At 49.3% G+C, this 13642-nt stretch overlaps 1 protein-coding gene across 3 annotated transcripts in view; it reads left to right on the top strand.

Moving 5' to 3' along the window:
* The window catches only part of pibf1 (progesterone immunomodulatory binding factor 1), a 135395-nt gene extending 124668 nt beyond the window's left edge, over positions 1-10727 (top strand). For all 3 annotated transcript variants that reach the window (XM_038818594.1, XM_038818592.1, XM_038818593.1), the window contains exons 17-18: positions 7024-7200; positions 10166-10727. In XM_038818594.1, the coding sequence (XP_038674522.1) occupies positions 7024-7200; positions 10166-10228 (240 nt within the window). In that variant the 3' untranslated portion in view covers positions 10229-10727. The remainder of the gene's footprint in view (positions 1-7023; positions 7201-10165) is intronic.
* Positions 10728-13642: the final 2915 nt, after the last annotated feature.

Here is a 13642-nt window from a genome sequence, read left to right as displayed (position 1 = left end):
ACATATGCAAATCGCAAAATGCCTGGTCACTTACGTTAAGTGATCAAAACTCTGGTATACCAATTCCTACTTTAGTGTACTTAAGCTTATTGTTTTTATGCTTTGTTGAACGAACTTAAATCAGGAGTTTTAATTTTAAATATGGCTTTTCATGTAGATGTGGTTAACTTTTTGACCAAAATGTTATGAATAAATCATGTTATTGATTATTAATATCCCTACAGTATTTTCCAAAAGAAAATCCAAATTATAACTAATTTTGCATATCATAAATGGAAAGGGGAGCCATCTGTTGTAAAACAGAAAGCTTTGCCATATTTTGCTCTTTAAAGCATTGATTTTTTTAAAAAGTGGGCACCGAACCTTGATTTTCCTCTTTGCATCACCCAATTCTCAGGTGGGAAATGAGAAAGGAGCGCCTATATGTATAGGGAATTGTGTTACTACCTACACGTTTTGCTCCCCTACCTAATTTTCCATTGTCACTTTTGACAGATCCAGAAACAAAATAGGCAATCGCATTTAAGGAGGATTTATGCTGCAGTGAACATTAAATATTACATTTCCAGTTATTGATGCATCTTTTTTTTAAATTTAGAGTACCCAATTATTTTTTTTCCAATTAAGGGGCAATTTTAGCATGGCCAATCCACTTACCCTGCACATCTTTGGGTAGTGGCACGAGGAGAATGTGCAAACTCCACACAGACAGTGACCCGATGCCAGGATCGAACCTGGGTCCTCAGCACAATGAGGCAGCAGTACTAACCACTGCGTCACTGTGCCACCCATTGATGCATCTTTAACACTACATGTAGATTGCATCCATACAAAAATGGGCACACAGTCCTGTTAGATGAAAATGCATGTAATGTTCCCAGTTGTCATTATAAAATAATTCATAGAAAGTTTGTTTCTCAGTTAACTTTGAAAATGAAGGGTTGACATCCGGTTGTGGTGATGCGGAGCTAAGCCGCACGTTCGGTGGCTCGCGCTTTTTTCATTCTTTTGGGCTCTTTTAAGGGCCCGTAGCAACGCTGGCTGGACTGTTCCCAGTGGGGGAACACATTTGCTGTGATCATCTGCCGGTGGATGGGCTGGACTAGGAGCGGGGCGATCAAAAAATCGGCTTTGGAGCAGAGAAAAGTGCGAGGCAGGAAAAACAAGATGGCGGCGGGCAGGGAACAGGCAGCAGTGGGCGCAGGAGCAGCTTCAGCGCTGTTTCAGAGAGCTGAAAGCTGAGTTCCTGGAACCGCTTAAGGCCTCATTGGACAAGCTTATGGTGACTCAGACGGCTCAGGGCGCAGAGATCCGCGAGTTACGGCAAAAGGCCTCGGAGAACGAGGATGAAATCCTAGGCCTGGCAGTGAAGGTGGAGTCGCACGAGGCACTTCACAAGAAATGGCAAGCGAGGATGGAGGAGATGGAGAACCGCTGCTGCCGGAAGAACTTGCGGAGCCTGGGCCTCCCGGAGGGGCTGGAAGGTTCGGACTTGGGGGCCTATGTGGCCGTGATGCTGAACTCGTTAATTGTCGCGGGGTCCTTTCAGGGGCCCTTGGAGCTGGAGGGTGCCCATCGAGTGCTGCTGAGGAAGCCCAGGCCGAACAAGCCGCCAAGGGCGGTGCTGGTCTGTTTTCACCGCTTCATTGACCGTGAACGTGTGCTGAGATGGGCGAAGAAGGAGAGGAGCAGCAGGTGGGAGACCGCAGAGATCCGGATTTTTCAGGACTGGAGTGCGGAGGTGGCGAAGAGGAGGGCTGGTTTTAATCGGACGAAGGCAGTGGTTCACAAGAAGGGGGTGAAGTTCGGCCTGCTACAGCCGGCACGCCTCTGGGTCACTTCTAAAGATCGCCAGCTCTACTTCCGACTCCCCGGAGGATGCCTGGGCCTTCGTCCAAGCAGAGAAGCTGGACTCGAACTGAGGACTGTGGGGGTTGGGGACTGATGTACATTTTCCAGAGGCATTGTCCTCCCTGGTATCCTTTTTTCCTGTTTGCTGTTTTTGTTGGTTCCTTTTTGCTTTTTTGCTTTCTTGGGGCTCTTTAATTATTTATTTTGGTGTTTTTTCTTGTTTTTCACTGGTGGAGGGCTGGGGAGCTGTTTCGCGGGCCCGTTGGGTCATGGGCCCTTCTTTTTCCCGCGTGTTGGGCCGGAGGGGCGGGGTTTGAGATGGAAGCGCGGGTTTCTCCCGTGCCGGGTGTGGAGTGGGAGGGGCCGGCACCGGGCGGGAGGGGTGGCGGTTGTGTTGCACCGGGGGGAGTCGTTGGGGTGGCGGGAGCAGCCGGGGTCAGCAGGAGTCGGCTGACTTACGGAAGTACGATGGAAGGGTTTACGCAGATAGGAGAAGTGGGGGGAATAGGGGGGCGGTACCGGGTTGCTGCTGGAAGGGCCGAAGGGGTACTGCTGGTGATGGGGGGGTTGGGTAGGGGGTCTGCCACCGTGGGGAACAGGTCTGGGGGGTACTGCGGGCATGTGGTGAGCCGAGGGAGAGCTATGGCTGACCGGCGCAGAGGGAGGGGGAAGACCCCCCCCCCGATTCGGCTGGTCACATGGAATGTGAGGGGGCTGAGTGGACCGGTGAAGCGGGCCCGGGCACTTGAAGGGGCTGGGGGCGGATGTGGCTATGCTCCAGGAGACGCACCTTAAGGTGGCGGATCAGGTGAGGCTGAGAAAAGAGTGGGTTGGACAAGTGTTCCATTCGGGGCTAGATGCGAGGAACCGGGGGGGTGGCGATTTCGGTTGGAAAGAGCTTGTTGTTTGTGGCGTCGAGTGTGCTGGCGGATAGCTGTGGCAGATACGTAATGGTGAGTGGTCGGCTTCAAGGAGAGCGGGTGGTACTGGTCAATGTGTACACCCCCAACGGGGCGATGCAGGCTTCATGCGGCGTATGCTGAGCCGGATTCCAGACCTGGAGACGGGGGGGGGGGCTTGATATTGGGAGGAGATTTTAACACTGTGCTGGACCCAGCTCTGGATTGTTCGAGGTCCAAGACGGGCAGGAGGCCGGCGGGGGCCACAGTGCTGAGGGGGTTCATGTACCAGATGGGAGGGGTAGACCCTTGGAGGTTTCTGAGGCCGGGAGGTAGGGAGTTCTCGTTTTTCTCCCATGTCCACAAGGCTTATTCCCGGATCGATTTTTTTTGTCCTCAGCAGGGCGCTAATCCCGAGGGTGGTAGGGGCGGAGTACTTGGCAATAGTCATATCAGACCACGCTCCGCATTCGGTGGACCTGGAGCTGGGGGAGGGGAAGGATCAACGCCCGCTGTGGAGGTCAGATGTGGGGCTTCTGTCGGAGGAGGAACTATGTGGGCGGGTCCGTAGGTGCATAGAGGCATATTTGGAAGCTAATGGGGAGGTGCAAGTAGGGGTGGTCTGGGAGGCGTTGAAGTCGGTAGTTAGAGGGGAGCTGATATCTATTAGGGCACACAGGGAGAGGGGGAAGAAGGTTGAGAGGGAGAGGTTGGTGGAAGAAATGGTAAGGGTAGACGGGAGGTACGCGGATGCCCCGGAAGAGGGGCTTTTGAGGAAGCGTCGTAGTCTCCAAGCGGAGTTTGATATATTGACCACCCGGAAGGCGGAGGCGCAGTGGAGGAGGGCGCAGAGGGCCGTATATGAGTACGGGGAGAAGGCAAGTCGGATGCTGTCCCACCAGCTCCGGAAGCGGGAGGCAGCGAGAGAGATAGGGGGAGTTGGAGATGTAGAATGGAATCTGGTGCGGAGTGCAAGGGACATCAATGGGGTGTTCAGGTCCTTTTATGAGGAGCTGTACCGGTCGGTACCCCCTGGGAGGAGGGCAGGATGGACTGCTTTCTGGATAAACTGGTGTTCCTGAGAGTGGGGGAGAAGCGGGTAGAGGGTCTGGGGGCCCCAATCGAGTTGGAGGAGCTGATAGAGGCGTTGGGGAGCATGCGGTCAGGGAAGGCACCAGGACCTGACGGGTTCCCGGTGGAGTTTTACAAGAAATTCTCAGACCTGCTCGGTCCGTTGTTAGTGAGGACCCTGAATGAGGCGAGGGAGGGGGGGGCTTTGCCCCCGTCGAAGTCCAGAACACTAATTTCTCTGATTTTGAAGCGGGATAAGGACCCCCTCCAGTGTGGGTCTTGCAGGCCGATCTCGCTACTCAACGTGGACGTGAAGCTGTTGGCCAAGATACTGTCCAGGAGGGTGGAGGATGTGGTTCCGCATGTCCAAACGGGGTTTGTGAAGGGGAGGCAGCTGAATGTCAACGTGCGGCGGCTTCTTAATGTTATAATGATGTCGGCGACAGACGGGGAGGCGGAAATAGTGGCATTGATGGATGCGGAGAAAGCTTTTGATAGAGTGGAGTTACCTGTGGGAGGTGTTGAGGAGATTTGGGTTTGGTGAGGGGTTCATTAGTTGGGTGAGGCCTCTCTACAGTGCTCCGGTGGCAAGCATGGTGATGAATGGGAGGAGGTCGGAGGACTTTCGGCTGTCCCGAGGGACGAGGCGGGGTGCTCCTTGTCTCCCCTGCTCTTCGCTTTAGCGATTGAACCCCTGGCCATGGCACTGAGGGAATCGAGGAACTGGAGGGGGATTGTGAGGGGGGGTGGAGCACTGGCTGTCGCTGTACGCGGACGATTTACTGCTGTACATTGCGGATCCGGCGGGGAGGGATGCCAGAGGTGATGAGGATCCTGGGGAAGTTTGGTGACTTCTCTGGCTATAAGCTCAACGTGGGGAAGAGTGAATTGTTTGTGGTGCACATGGGGGACTAGGAGAGAGAGATAGGAGAGCTTCCGTTGAAGAGGGCAGAAAGGAGCTTCAGGTATTTGGGAGTCCAGATAGCCAGGAGTTGGGGGGCCCTGCATAGGGTAAACTTTACGAGGCTGGTGGAGCAGATGGAGGAGGAGTTTAGGAGGTGGGATGTGTTGCCACTCTCCCTAGCGGGCAGGGTCCAGTCGGTTAAGATGACGGTGCTCCCGAGATTTTTGTTTCTTTTCCAGTGTTTACCCATCATGATTCTGAAGGCTTTCTTTAGGAGGGTTAATAGGAGCATTTTGGGGTTCTTGTGGGCGCAGGAGACCCCGAGAGTGAGGAGGGTATTCTTGGAGCGAGGCAGGGAGGTGGGTGGGCTGGCATTGCCCAACCTGTGTGGGTATTAATGGGCCGCGAATGTGGCAATGATTCGTAGGTGAGTGATGGAGGGGGAGGGAGCTGCATGGAAGAGGATGGAGGCAGCGTCCTGTGTGGGCACGAGTTTGAGGGCGCTGGTGACGGCCCCGCTGCCACTCCCCCTGGCAAGGTACTCTACGAGTCCAGTAGTGGTAGCTATCCTCAAAATCTGGGGTCAGTGGAGACGTCATGGGGGGAGGTGAAGGCCTCAGTTTGGTCCCCGATACGGGGGAACCACCGGTTTGTACCAGGGAGGATAGATGGAGGGTTTTTGAGTTGGCATAGGGCAGGCATCAGGCAGATGAGGGACCTCTTCCTCGACGGGAAGTTTGCGACCCTAGAGGAGTTGGAGGGGAAGTGGGGTCTCCCCCCAGGAATACCTTTAGGTAAATGCAGATTAGGGCGTTTGTTAGGCGGCAGGTGGTGGAGTTTCCGCTATTGCCGCCAAGGGGGGTTCAGGATAGGGTGCTCTTGGGGACATGGGTCGGTGAGGGCAGGATCTCTGCAATTTATCAGGTGATGTAGGAGGGGGAAGAGGCCTCGGTGGAGGAGCTGAAAGCGAAGTGGGAGGAGGAGCTGGGGGAGGCGATTGACGAGGGGACGTGGGCGGACGCCCTGGGGAGGGTGAATTCTTCATCTTCTTGCGCACGGTTCAGTTTAATTCAGCTAAAGGTGCTGCACAGGGCGCATATGACTGGGACCAGGCTGAGCTGGTTCTTTGGGGGTGAGGACAGGTATGGGAGGTGTTCGGGAGGTCCAGCGAACCGCACCCATATTTTTGGGCCTGTCCAGTGCTGGAGGGTTTTTGGAAGGGGGTGGCGGGGACCTTGTCCAGGGTGATTGGCTCCAGGGTGGATCCGGGCTGGTGGCTCGCTATGTTTGGGGTGGCATCGGAGACAGGAGTGCAGTAGGCGAGAGAGGCCGGCATTCTGGCCTTTGCGTCCCTAGTAGCAGGATCCTTTTACAGTGGAGGGTCGCGAGGCCCCCGAGCACGGAACCCTGGATTAGTAACATGGCTGGGTTAATTTAACTGGAGAGGGTCAAGTTTGCCCTGAGGGGGTCGGTGCAAGGGTTCTTTCGGCGGTGGCAGCCCTTGATTTCCTGGCGGAGTGTTTGAGGGTGGTCATCTTCAGCAGCATCCCGGGGGGGGGGGGGGGGGGGGGGGGGGGGCTTTGGCTCAGTCAGGGGGGTTTGTTCTTACGGTTCTATGTTTATTACTCTTTCTTGTTAATTTATTGCTTTGTATTGGGGGGGAGGGGCTTCTGTTTTTTCTTTCTGTTTTCTTTGTTGGGATAACATTTATTGTTGAAAAATCTGAATAAAAAATATTTTAAAAAAAAAAAAGAAAATGGAGGGTTGGCACAGTGATTAGCACTGCTGCCTCACAGCTCCAGAGAACCGGGTTCAATTCCGGCCTCGGGTGACTGTCTGTGTGGAGTTTGCACTTCCTCCCTATGTCTGCGTGGGTTTCCTCCCACAGTCCAAAGGTGTCCAGGTTAGGTGGATTGGCCATGCTAAATTGCCTTTGGTGTCCAAACATTTAGATGGGGTTATGGGAATAGGATGGAGGCATGGGCTTGAGAAGGGTGCTCTTTCCAAGGGCCGGTGCAGACTCGATGGGCCGAATGGTCTCCTTCTGCACTGTAAATTGTATGAAATTCTACTTAATTGAAGTCACGCGTTTGTAACTTGGCTGAAAAACAGGAATTTTTTAACGTTACATCCGCTATTAAGGTGCATCTTTCAATTTGTTTAATTGTTAAATAAACATAGGAGTAGAATAATTGTAATTAGCAATAAAATTGGGCAGACAGCAAATGCAATTGAGACCATGTTGCCTGTCTTGTTCTGATGACTTGTTTTAATGTCAGTTATGTTTATATCTTGCAGGAATTGGCAGTAATGAAGCAGGTTCTGATAAACTTGCATAACAAGCAGTATGGCAGTGGCTTGCCAGTTTCTCGAGATGAAGTCACAAGCCATCCAATTGCACAAGCAACAGAACTGTCTCTGAGCATTCCCCCACATGAGGGTGAAAACATCTACAAACCAAAACCAACTCTTTTTGTAAGTTATCTTTTTGTCTGGAGCAAAGGGGATGTTAGTTTTTCACCAGCCCAAATACTTTGGCTTCTTCCAGCCAATTGAAACATAGGAACCAGGAATAGGCAATCTCTTGTGCTCGTTCAACTATTGAATCAACATAGCTGATCTGCACTGAGTTCTTTGATCAGTGACACTATAAAAAGAATCTATCGCTGTCAGTCTTGAAAATTTCAATTGATTTATCATCTGCATCCAGATTCCCAACGATAATTTGATCAATTTTGAATCACATTCCAAAATTTTAGGGTTAGTACTGTGGCGCAATGGTTAGCACTGTGGTCTCGCACCGCTAAGGACCTGGGTTCGATCTTTAGTCCTTTTGTTGGGCAGATTACATAATCCTCCTTTTTTTAAAAAGCCATTTGCAGCGATCTGTTTCACTTTGAGGTTTTCAGTGCTATTGTGTACTTTTCACGTATGAAAGTGCAGAGACACAAGGAGTAACCTGAACCAATTTTAACGGTGCAATGGGTTTTTTGAAACCCCCTAAAAGTTCCCAAATCCCTTGAGCAAGGAAATGTTCATTCCTATGGGAAGCTATTGTCGCTGGGTGTCATATCATTTTCCATCCTTTCCAAGCACTTAAATTACAAGTGATGTAATTTAGGCACCATCTGAGTTCAGAATAGTTATTCCAGACGTTACACAATCACTCAAATGGCTAATGGAATGGCAGAGGACCCATACTTAGAGCACATGAAATGGATCTTATGCCGGGAGGTTTACGTTGATATTATTAATGCAATTTCATGTTGCGGTAAATGATCAGTCAAAATGTAGTATAATTTTGCATAATTGGACTTTTTAAAACTTGCAATGCGAACTGAAAAATGTGAAAGCAATCTTGATCTCTACTATATATATATATATATATATATAAAAATAATTTGCCTAATTTCTGTTTCTCACTTTAAGGGTCTCAGTGTAACACATTATGTTTCAGAAAGACCATTGAAGGATGAGAGCATACTATAGGGAAGGGTAGAATATGTACAGATTTACTTAAAAAACCACTGCTGGGGCGGCACGGTGGCGCAGTGGTTAGTACTGCTTCCTGTGGCGCTGAGGACCCGGGTTCGATCCCGGCCCCGGGTCACTGTCCGTGAGGAGTTTGCACATACATGTGGTCTCACCCCCACAACCCAAAGATGTGCAGGTTAGGTAGGTTAGCCACGCTAAATTGCTCCTTAATTGGAAAAAAATAATTGGGTACTCTTTAAAAAGAAAAAAAAAAAAAAATTTTTTTTAAAGAATCAAAACATTGTGCTAAAGAAACTGACAGGAGAACATGTCCGCCACATCACATCAGAATATTTTTGAGCATGCTAATTGCACATGCAGCTTACAAAATTGGGCAGCATCGTAGCATTGTGGATAGCACAATTGCTTCACAGCTCCAGGGTCCCAGGTTCAATTCCGGCTTGGGTCATTGTCTGTGCGGTGTCTGCACATCCTCCCCGTGTGTGCATGGGTTTCCTCCGGGTGCTCCGGTTTCCTCCCACAGTCCAAAGATGTGCAGGTTAGGTGGATTGGTCATGATAAATTGCCCTTAGTGTCCAAAATTGCCCTTAGTGTTGGGTTGGGTTATGGGGATAGGGTGGAGGTGTTGACCTTGGGTAGGGTGCTCTTTCCAAGAGCCGGTGCAGACCCGATGGGCTGAAAGGCCTCCTTATGCACTGTAAATTCTATGATAATCTATGATGATCTATGAAAATATTACATCCATATGATGCATTTAATAGCATAAAGTTGGAAAGTTAGCATATCCAGAAAACCTGGATAGAAAACAGGAAATGCAGTGGTTCCTCGAATGCCAGTACTTAACACACGGGTATCAGAACTATCTTGGCAGGTTTATTTAACCTATCAATCTCGGGATTTTTACTCGTGCTCATCTTCAGCCTTTGAGGTAATAATGGAAACACAGAAAATGACAGACGGTCTGGAGGAATTCCTTCTTACAGATAGTTGTTAGTGTCTGTAATTCGCTTCCCCAGTGAGGGGTGGAGGCTGGGTCTTCGAATTTATTCACGGCTCAGTTAGACAGATTTCCGATTGTCACAGGAATTAAGTTGTCAGGAAAATTAGAAATTACATTATTTTTCTTGTAAGATCACTGTCATATTTCTCATATGCTGGAAAACAGGCCGGTGGTGGTGCGATGGGTATAATTGGATTAAGAGACAGAGAGACTGCAAAGGTCTGAACATCAGTATTAATTGGGTTTGATATGTTAATAAACCAAGAGAAACATAAATACGAATTTACATAAGGCAATAAAATAAGGAGTTTTGAAGTGGTTGTTTTACTTCAAAGGGGAGCATAAAATTGTAAGTAAAAATAAGGTAAGTTTCCTTTGTAAAATATAGGAGCTATAAGGGAGTTTGATCAGATCTGGGACAAGGGAACTTTTATGAAACAATAGAGGGTAGAAAGATCAAAATGAAGGAGCACATTTAAGAAAATTCTGAAGCTTGTGTGAGGGGGTAACTGCCTGGATCTCCCAGAAGACAATGTGGTAGCCGGTCAGCTCTCCCAGAAGGCAGAATGTGGACAAGGCCAGGTCTGGAGAACCAGTTTTCTGCCACCCTTGAAGAGCTCCCCAAGAGTAACAAGGCATTGTGTGGTAAAGTTACTGGAATTCTATAGATTTCAACATCAATGAAGACTGTTGACATCAGAAAAGGTTAGCTCTGAATATAGTTTAAGCTATGATCTTTTTGGAACTTTTAAAGTGCCGTGTATAGCTATTCTTGCATTTCAGTGTCATTTTTTAAAATTTCCTTTATTTTAATAAACTTTTACTTCAATATAAAATCATCACAATTGGTCGGAGAAGTCTTTATTTACCCCAAAGGGATCCCTTGATAGAAAATCTATTCCAGATTCTGCATTCTTCCTAACTTAAATTATTTTTTTCTTGCAGACAAACCGAGAACGTCCAACCTGGTACAAAAAGTTGAAGCAGAAAAATACCTCACGTTTTTGACGTGTGTTTCAGGGCCCTTCAGAGATTCTTTACTTCTCCGTTCTACTCATTTTCATTAACATGTTTGCACAACTGAAGATGTAGATTTTCCAATATGAGTGCTGTGATTCCAATTAAACGTCCGTTGTTTGTGAAACATGTGGAATGCATTTACATTACAACTGTCAGTGCGAATCTTAATACTGTGGTGATCGTGTAAATTTACTCTCAATCTCGAGTCAAGGCTTCACCTTAAACTCTCACTCCATTTTGTTTCATTGTTTGCTCAAGCCTTAAACACAATTTGCACTGCATAAGATTAGCATCTGTGTTAATATGCTGGTACTGAACATGTAGTGTAAATACACCCTTATTTGCACAACTAAACGGTCAGGTGGGTTTGTACAGATTATTGTGTTACCGATGTACAGTAGTTTTTATTACTGATGGTGACCATGTTATATTTGTGACATTGCACTGTGTTTAAAAAGAATGTTAATAAAGGTTTTATTTTCATTTACATCTGTTTACTACTTTGGTGGTGTGTTACAGATCATTCGGAGTCCGAGTCGCTGTGGCAACATGCACTTTTACATGCATGTTGCAGTCTATGGATAGTGATGTTGGAGACTCCAACTTTCTTTCCATCACTTGGTTGACCAAGAATTTCTTACCGCCTGCCATCGGCATGTATTAGAAGGATTTGCAGGAAGGTAATCAACTTGGTTGGCCGTTTTATGAACAATCAAACCCCGGAGTGGGACTTGAACTTGGAACCTCTGGCTCGGAGGCAGGGATGCTATTCACTGTTCCACAAAACCTTTGTTATTTTACATGGATGTAACGCTTTAATGCGGTGTTTCTCAAACTATTTTTTCCCGGGACCCACTTTTACCAACCGGCCGACCTTTGGGACCCACGTCGGCTGACATTTGCAACACACCATTTTCGCTTATTTTAGCGAAACAGGTGAGCCTGCTTGGTCCTCGCGATCTCACTTGCTTTGTAATTCAATGTTACATTTTTGCGAAGGACTTCAGCTGATGAGTTAAGCTCTCGCTTTATCCTTTGAAAAAACTCAAGAGGTTTGTCCTCAAACTCGCCATGCTTATTCTTCAAATGCCTTTGAACTTTTGAGACTTTTAAACTCTCATTGCCAGTTCTTCCCAGCATGTAACACACATGGGCTTTGCATCTTGAATTGCATTGGCACAGCTAACAAAGGTGTAGTTCAAAAAATTGGATATGATTCAGTAGCCTCGGTTTGCTCGAGCGAGAGCGCGACGAGACAGGTGAATAGTGGGAGAGGCCAAAAATGAGAACCGCATGGGACGCCAAACCGTTTGCGATGCATATCAATCACAACTCGATGCATGTACACTGTGCTTGAACACCGCCGGGAGGCAACATCACAGACACAGCAGCCCACCTCCGAACACCCAGGGGATGTGCCCCAGCCCCGTGCACATGCCTGCAGCCGGGATTGCCGATATTTTGTTCTGAGGTGTAGGATGCGCAGTCTGGCGAGCAGCCCCCCTCGCCGTGGCTGTGTGTGCATGGGCAGTTGGGGGTGGAGGGACCAAGACCCCATGTCTGGAGGGAATGGGACATGGGATTGGTGGTCATCCCACATCGTGGAACAAAGAGCCAGAGGCGTCATACTGGTTGTGGTGAGGGTATTGTAATGTGCCTCGTACAAGTGTACACCATTACCCCACTCTCCCAAACCCCACGCACACTCCCCTCCTTACCCCCTACCTACCCCCACCGCCTAGTGCCGTCTCAGTGATCTTCAAGTTGTTTGGCCTTCCTTTCTCTACTGCTGCGTCCAGGTGTATCCCCAGGATTCACATCAGAGGTTGAGGCAGCCAGCTGCTTACCACGTCCTGTGGCCTTTGATGCCCCTGGCGAATGTCCTCTGGGGCTAGAGGGCCCCGACTCACTTGACGGCGGAACATGCTACCCTGTCCTGGGTGCTGACTGCGAGACACAGTTTCGTCAGAGGTGTGGAACCCAGGGAAGCTGGTGGCACCCGAAACCAATCCATGGGATGGATCTGGGTTGTCACCCTCCTCCTGGCAGTGCCCATAGGGCCCTGGGGTTCACCTCTGAATGAAGGGGCAGCTGGATTGTGTCCTGACTGCCCCTCTGCCATCTGGCCCTGGCAGCTCTGCCGTGCCTCGGCAATGCCCACCCGCGACACGGACAAACTGTGCAGCACCTCGGCCAGTCCACAGTGGTTAGCACTGTGGCTTCACAGCGTCAGGGTCCCAGCTTCGATTCCTGAGTGGGTCAGGAATGTACTGAATCTGCACGTTCTCCCCGTGTCTGCGTGGGTTTCCTCCGGGTGCTCCGGTTTCCACCCGGACCCTCGGGGGAACAGGACCTTGGCCTCGATCGCATCAAGGACGCTCCTCAGATCCGCGTCTCTAAATCTTTGGACTGGGCGTCTCGGGGCTATGGCTGAGAGCTGAGTGGAGTTGGCTGTTTAAGAGCTGTCTAAGTGATGCTCAATCTTGTTAGCGGGGAGCTGCCGAGCGCGGTGCTGACATAGAACAAGAAGAACAAAGAAAATTACAGCACAGGAACAGGCCCTTCGGCCCTCCCAGCCTGCGCCGATCCACATCCTTTATCTAAACCTGTCGCCTATTTTCCAAGGTCTACTTCCCTCTGTTTCCCGCCCATTCATATATCTGTCCAGATGCATCTTAAATGATGCTATCATGCCCGCCTCTACCACCTTCGCTGGCACCCACCACCCTCTGCGTAAAAAACTTTCCACGCACATCTCCCTTAAAATTTCCCCCTCTCGCCTTGAAATCGTGACCCCTTGTAATTGACACCCCTACTCTTGGAAAAAGCTTGTTGCTAGCCACCCTGTCCATACCTCATAATTATGTAGACCTCAATCAGGTCCCCCCTCAACCTCCGTCTTTCCAACAAAAACAATCCTAATCTACTCAACCTTTCTTCATATTAGCTGGCGAGTTTTTATTTACAGTGTGATGCCCGTGGGCCACGTTAAGTGGTCCAATTAATGAATTGTGTTGTTGGCCTCACTGGGCTGAGTGGCGGGTAGCTCGCAGCAGTTCCCGTTCACTACCACATTGGCAATCTTTCCGGAGAATTGCGCCCATCATAGTGTTACTGCTTTGTTCCCGTTTTCAGTTTTTTCTTTTTCAAACCATCTTCTTTTCATCCATCATCCTGTTGCCTTGCTTGCTCGCAGCTAGAAAATGAAGGAATCGCTCTTCCATGACTTTGCACGTAAAGCACTGACGTGCAGGGTGCGTAACGTCAGTGTACGTGCTGGGCGCGTGACCTACTCTCTGCCGACATGTCTGGTCAGAAGACTGTTGTTCTGTTAAAAAGCTAGTCATGGTCATTGGGCGCTTCTCCCACGATCAGGAACGCCGTGACCATCCCGCAGGTTGA

Source organism: Scyliorhinus canicula, chromosome 14 (assembly GCF_902713615.1).
Source record: "Scyliorhinus canicula chromosome 14, sScyCan1.1, whole genome shotgun sequence".
NCBI lineage: Eukaryota > Metazoa > Chordata > Chondrichthyes > Carcharhiniformes > Scyliorhinidae > Scyliorhinus > Scyliorhinus canicula.
The sequence above is the reverse complement of the archived record's forward strand: the minus strand, read 5'-3'. Positions and strand labels throughout refer to the sequence as shown.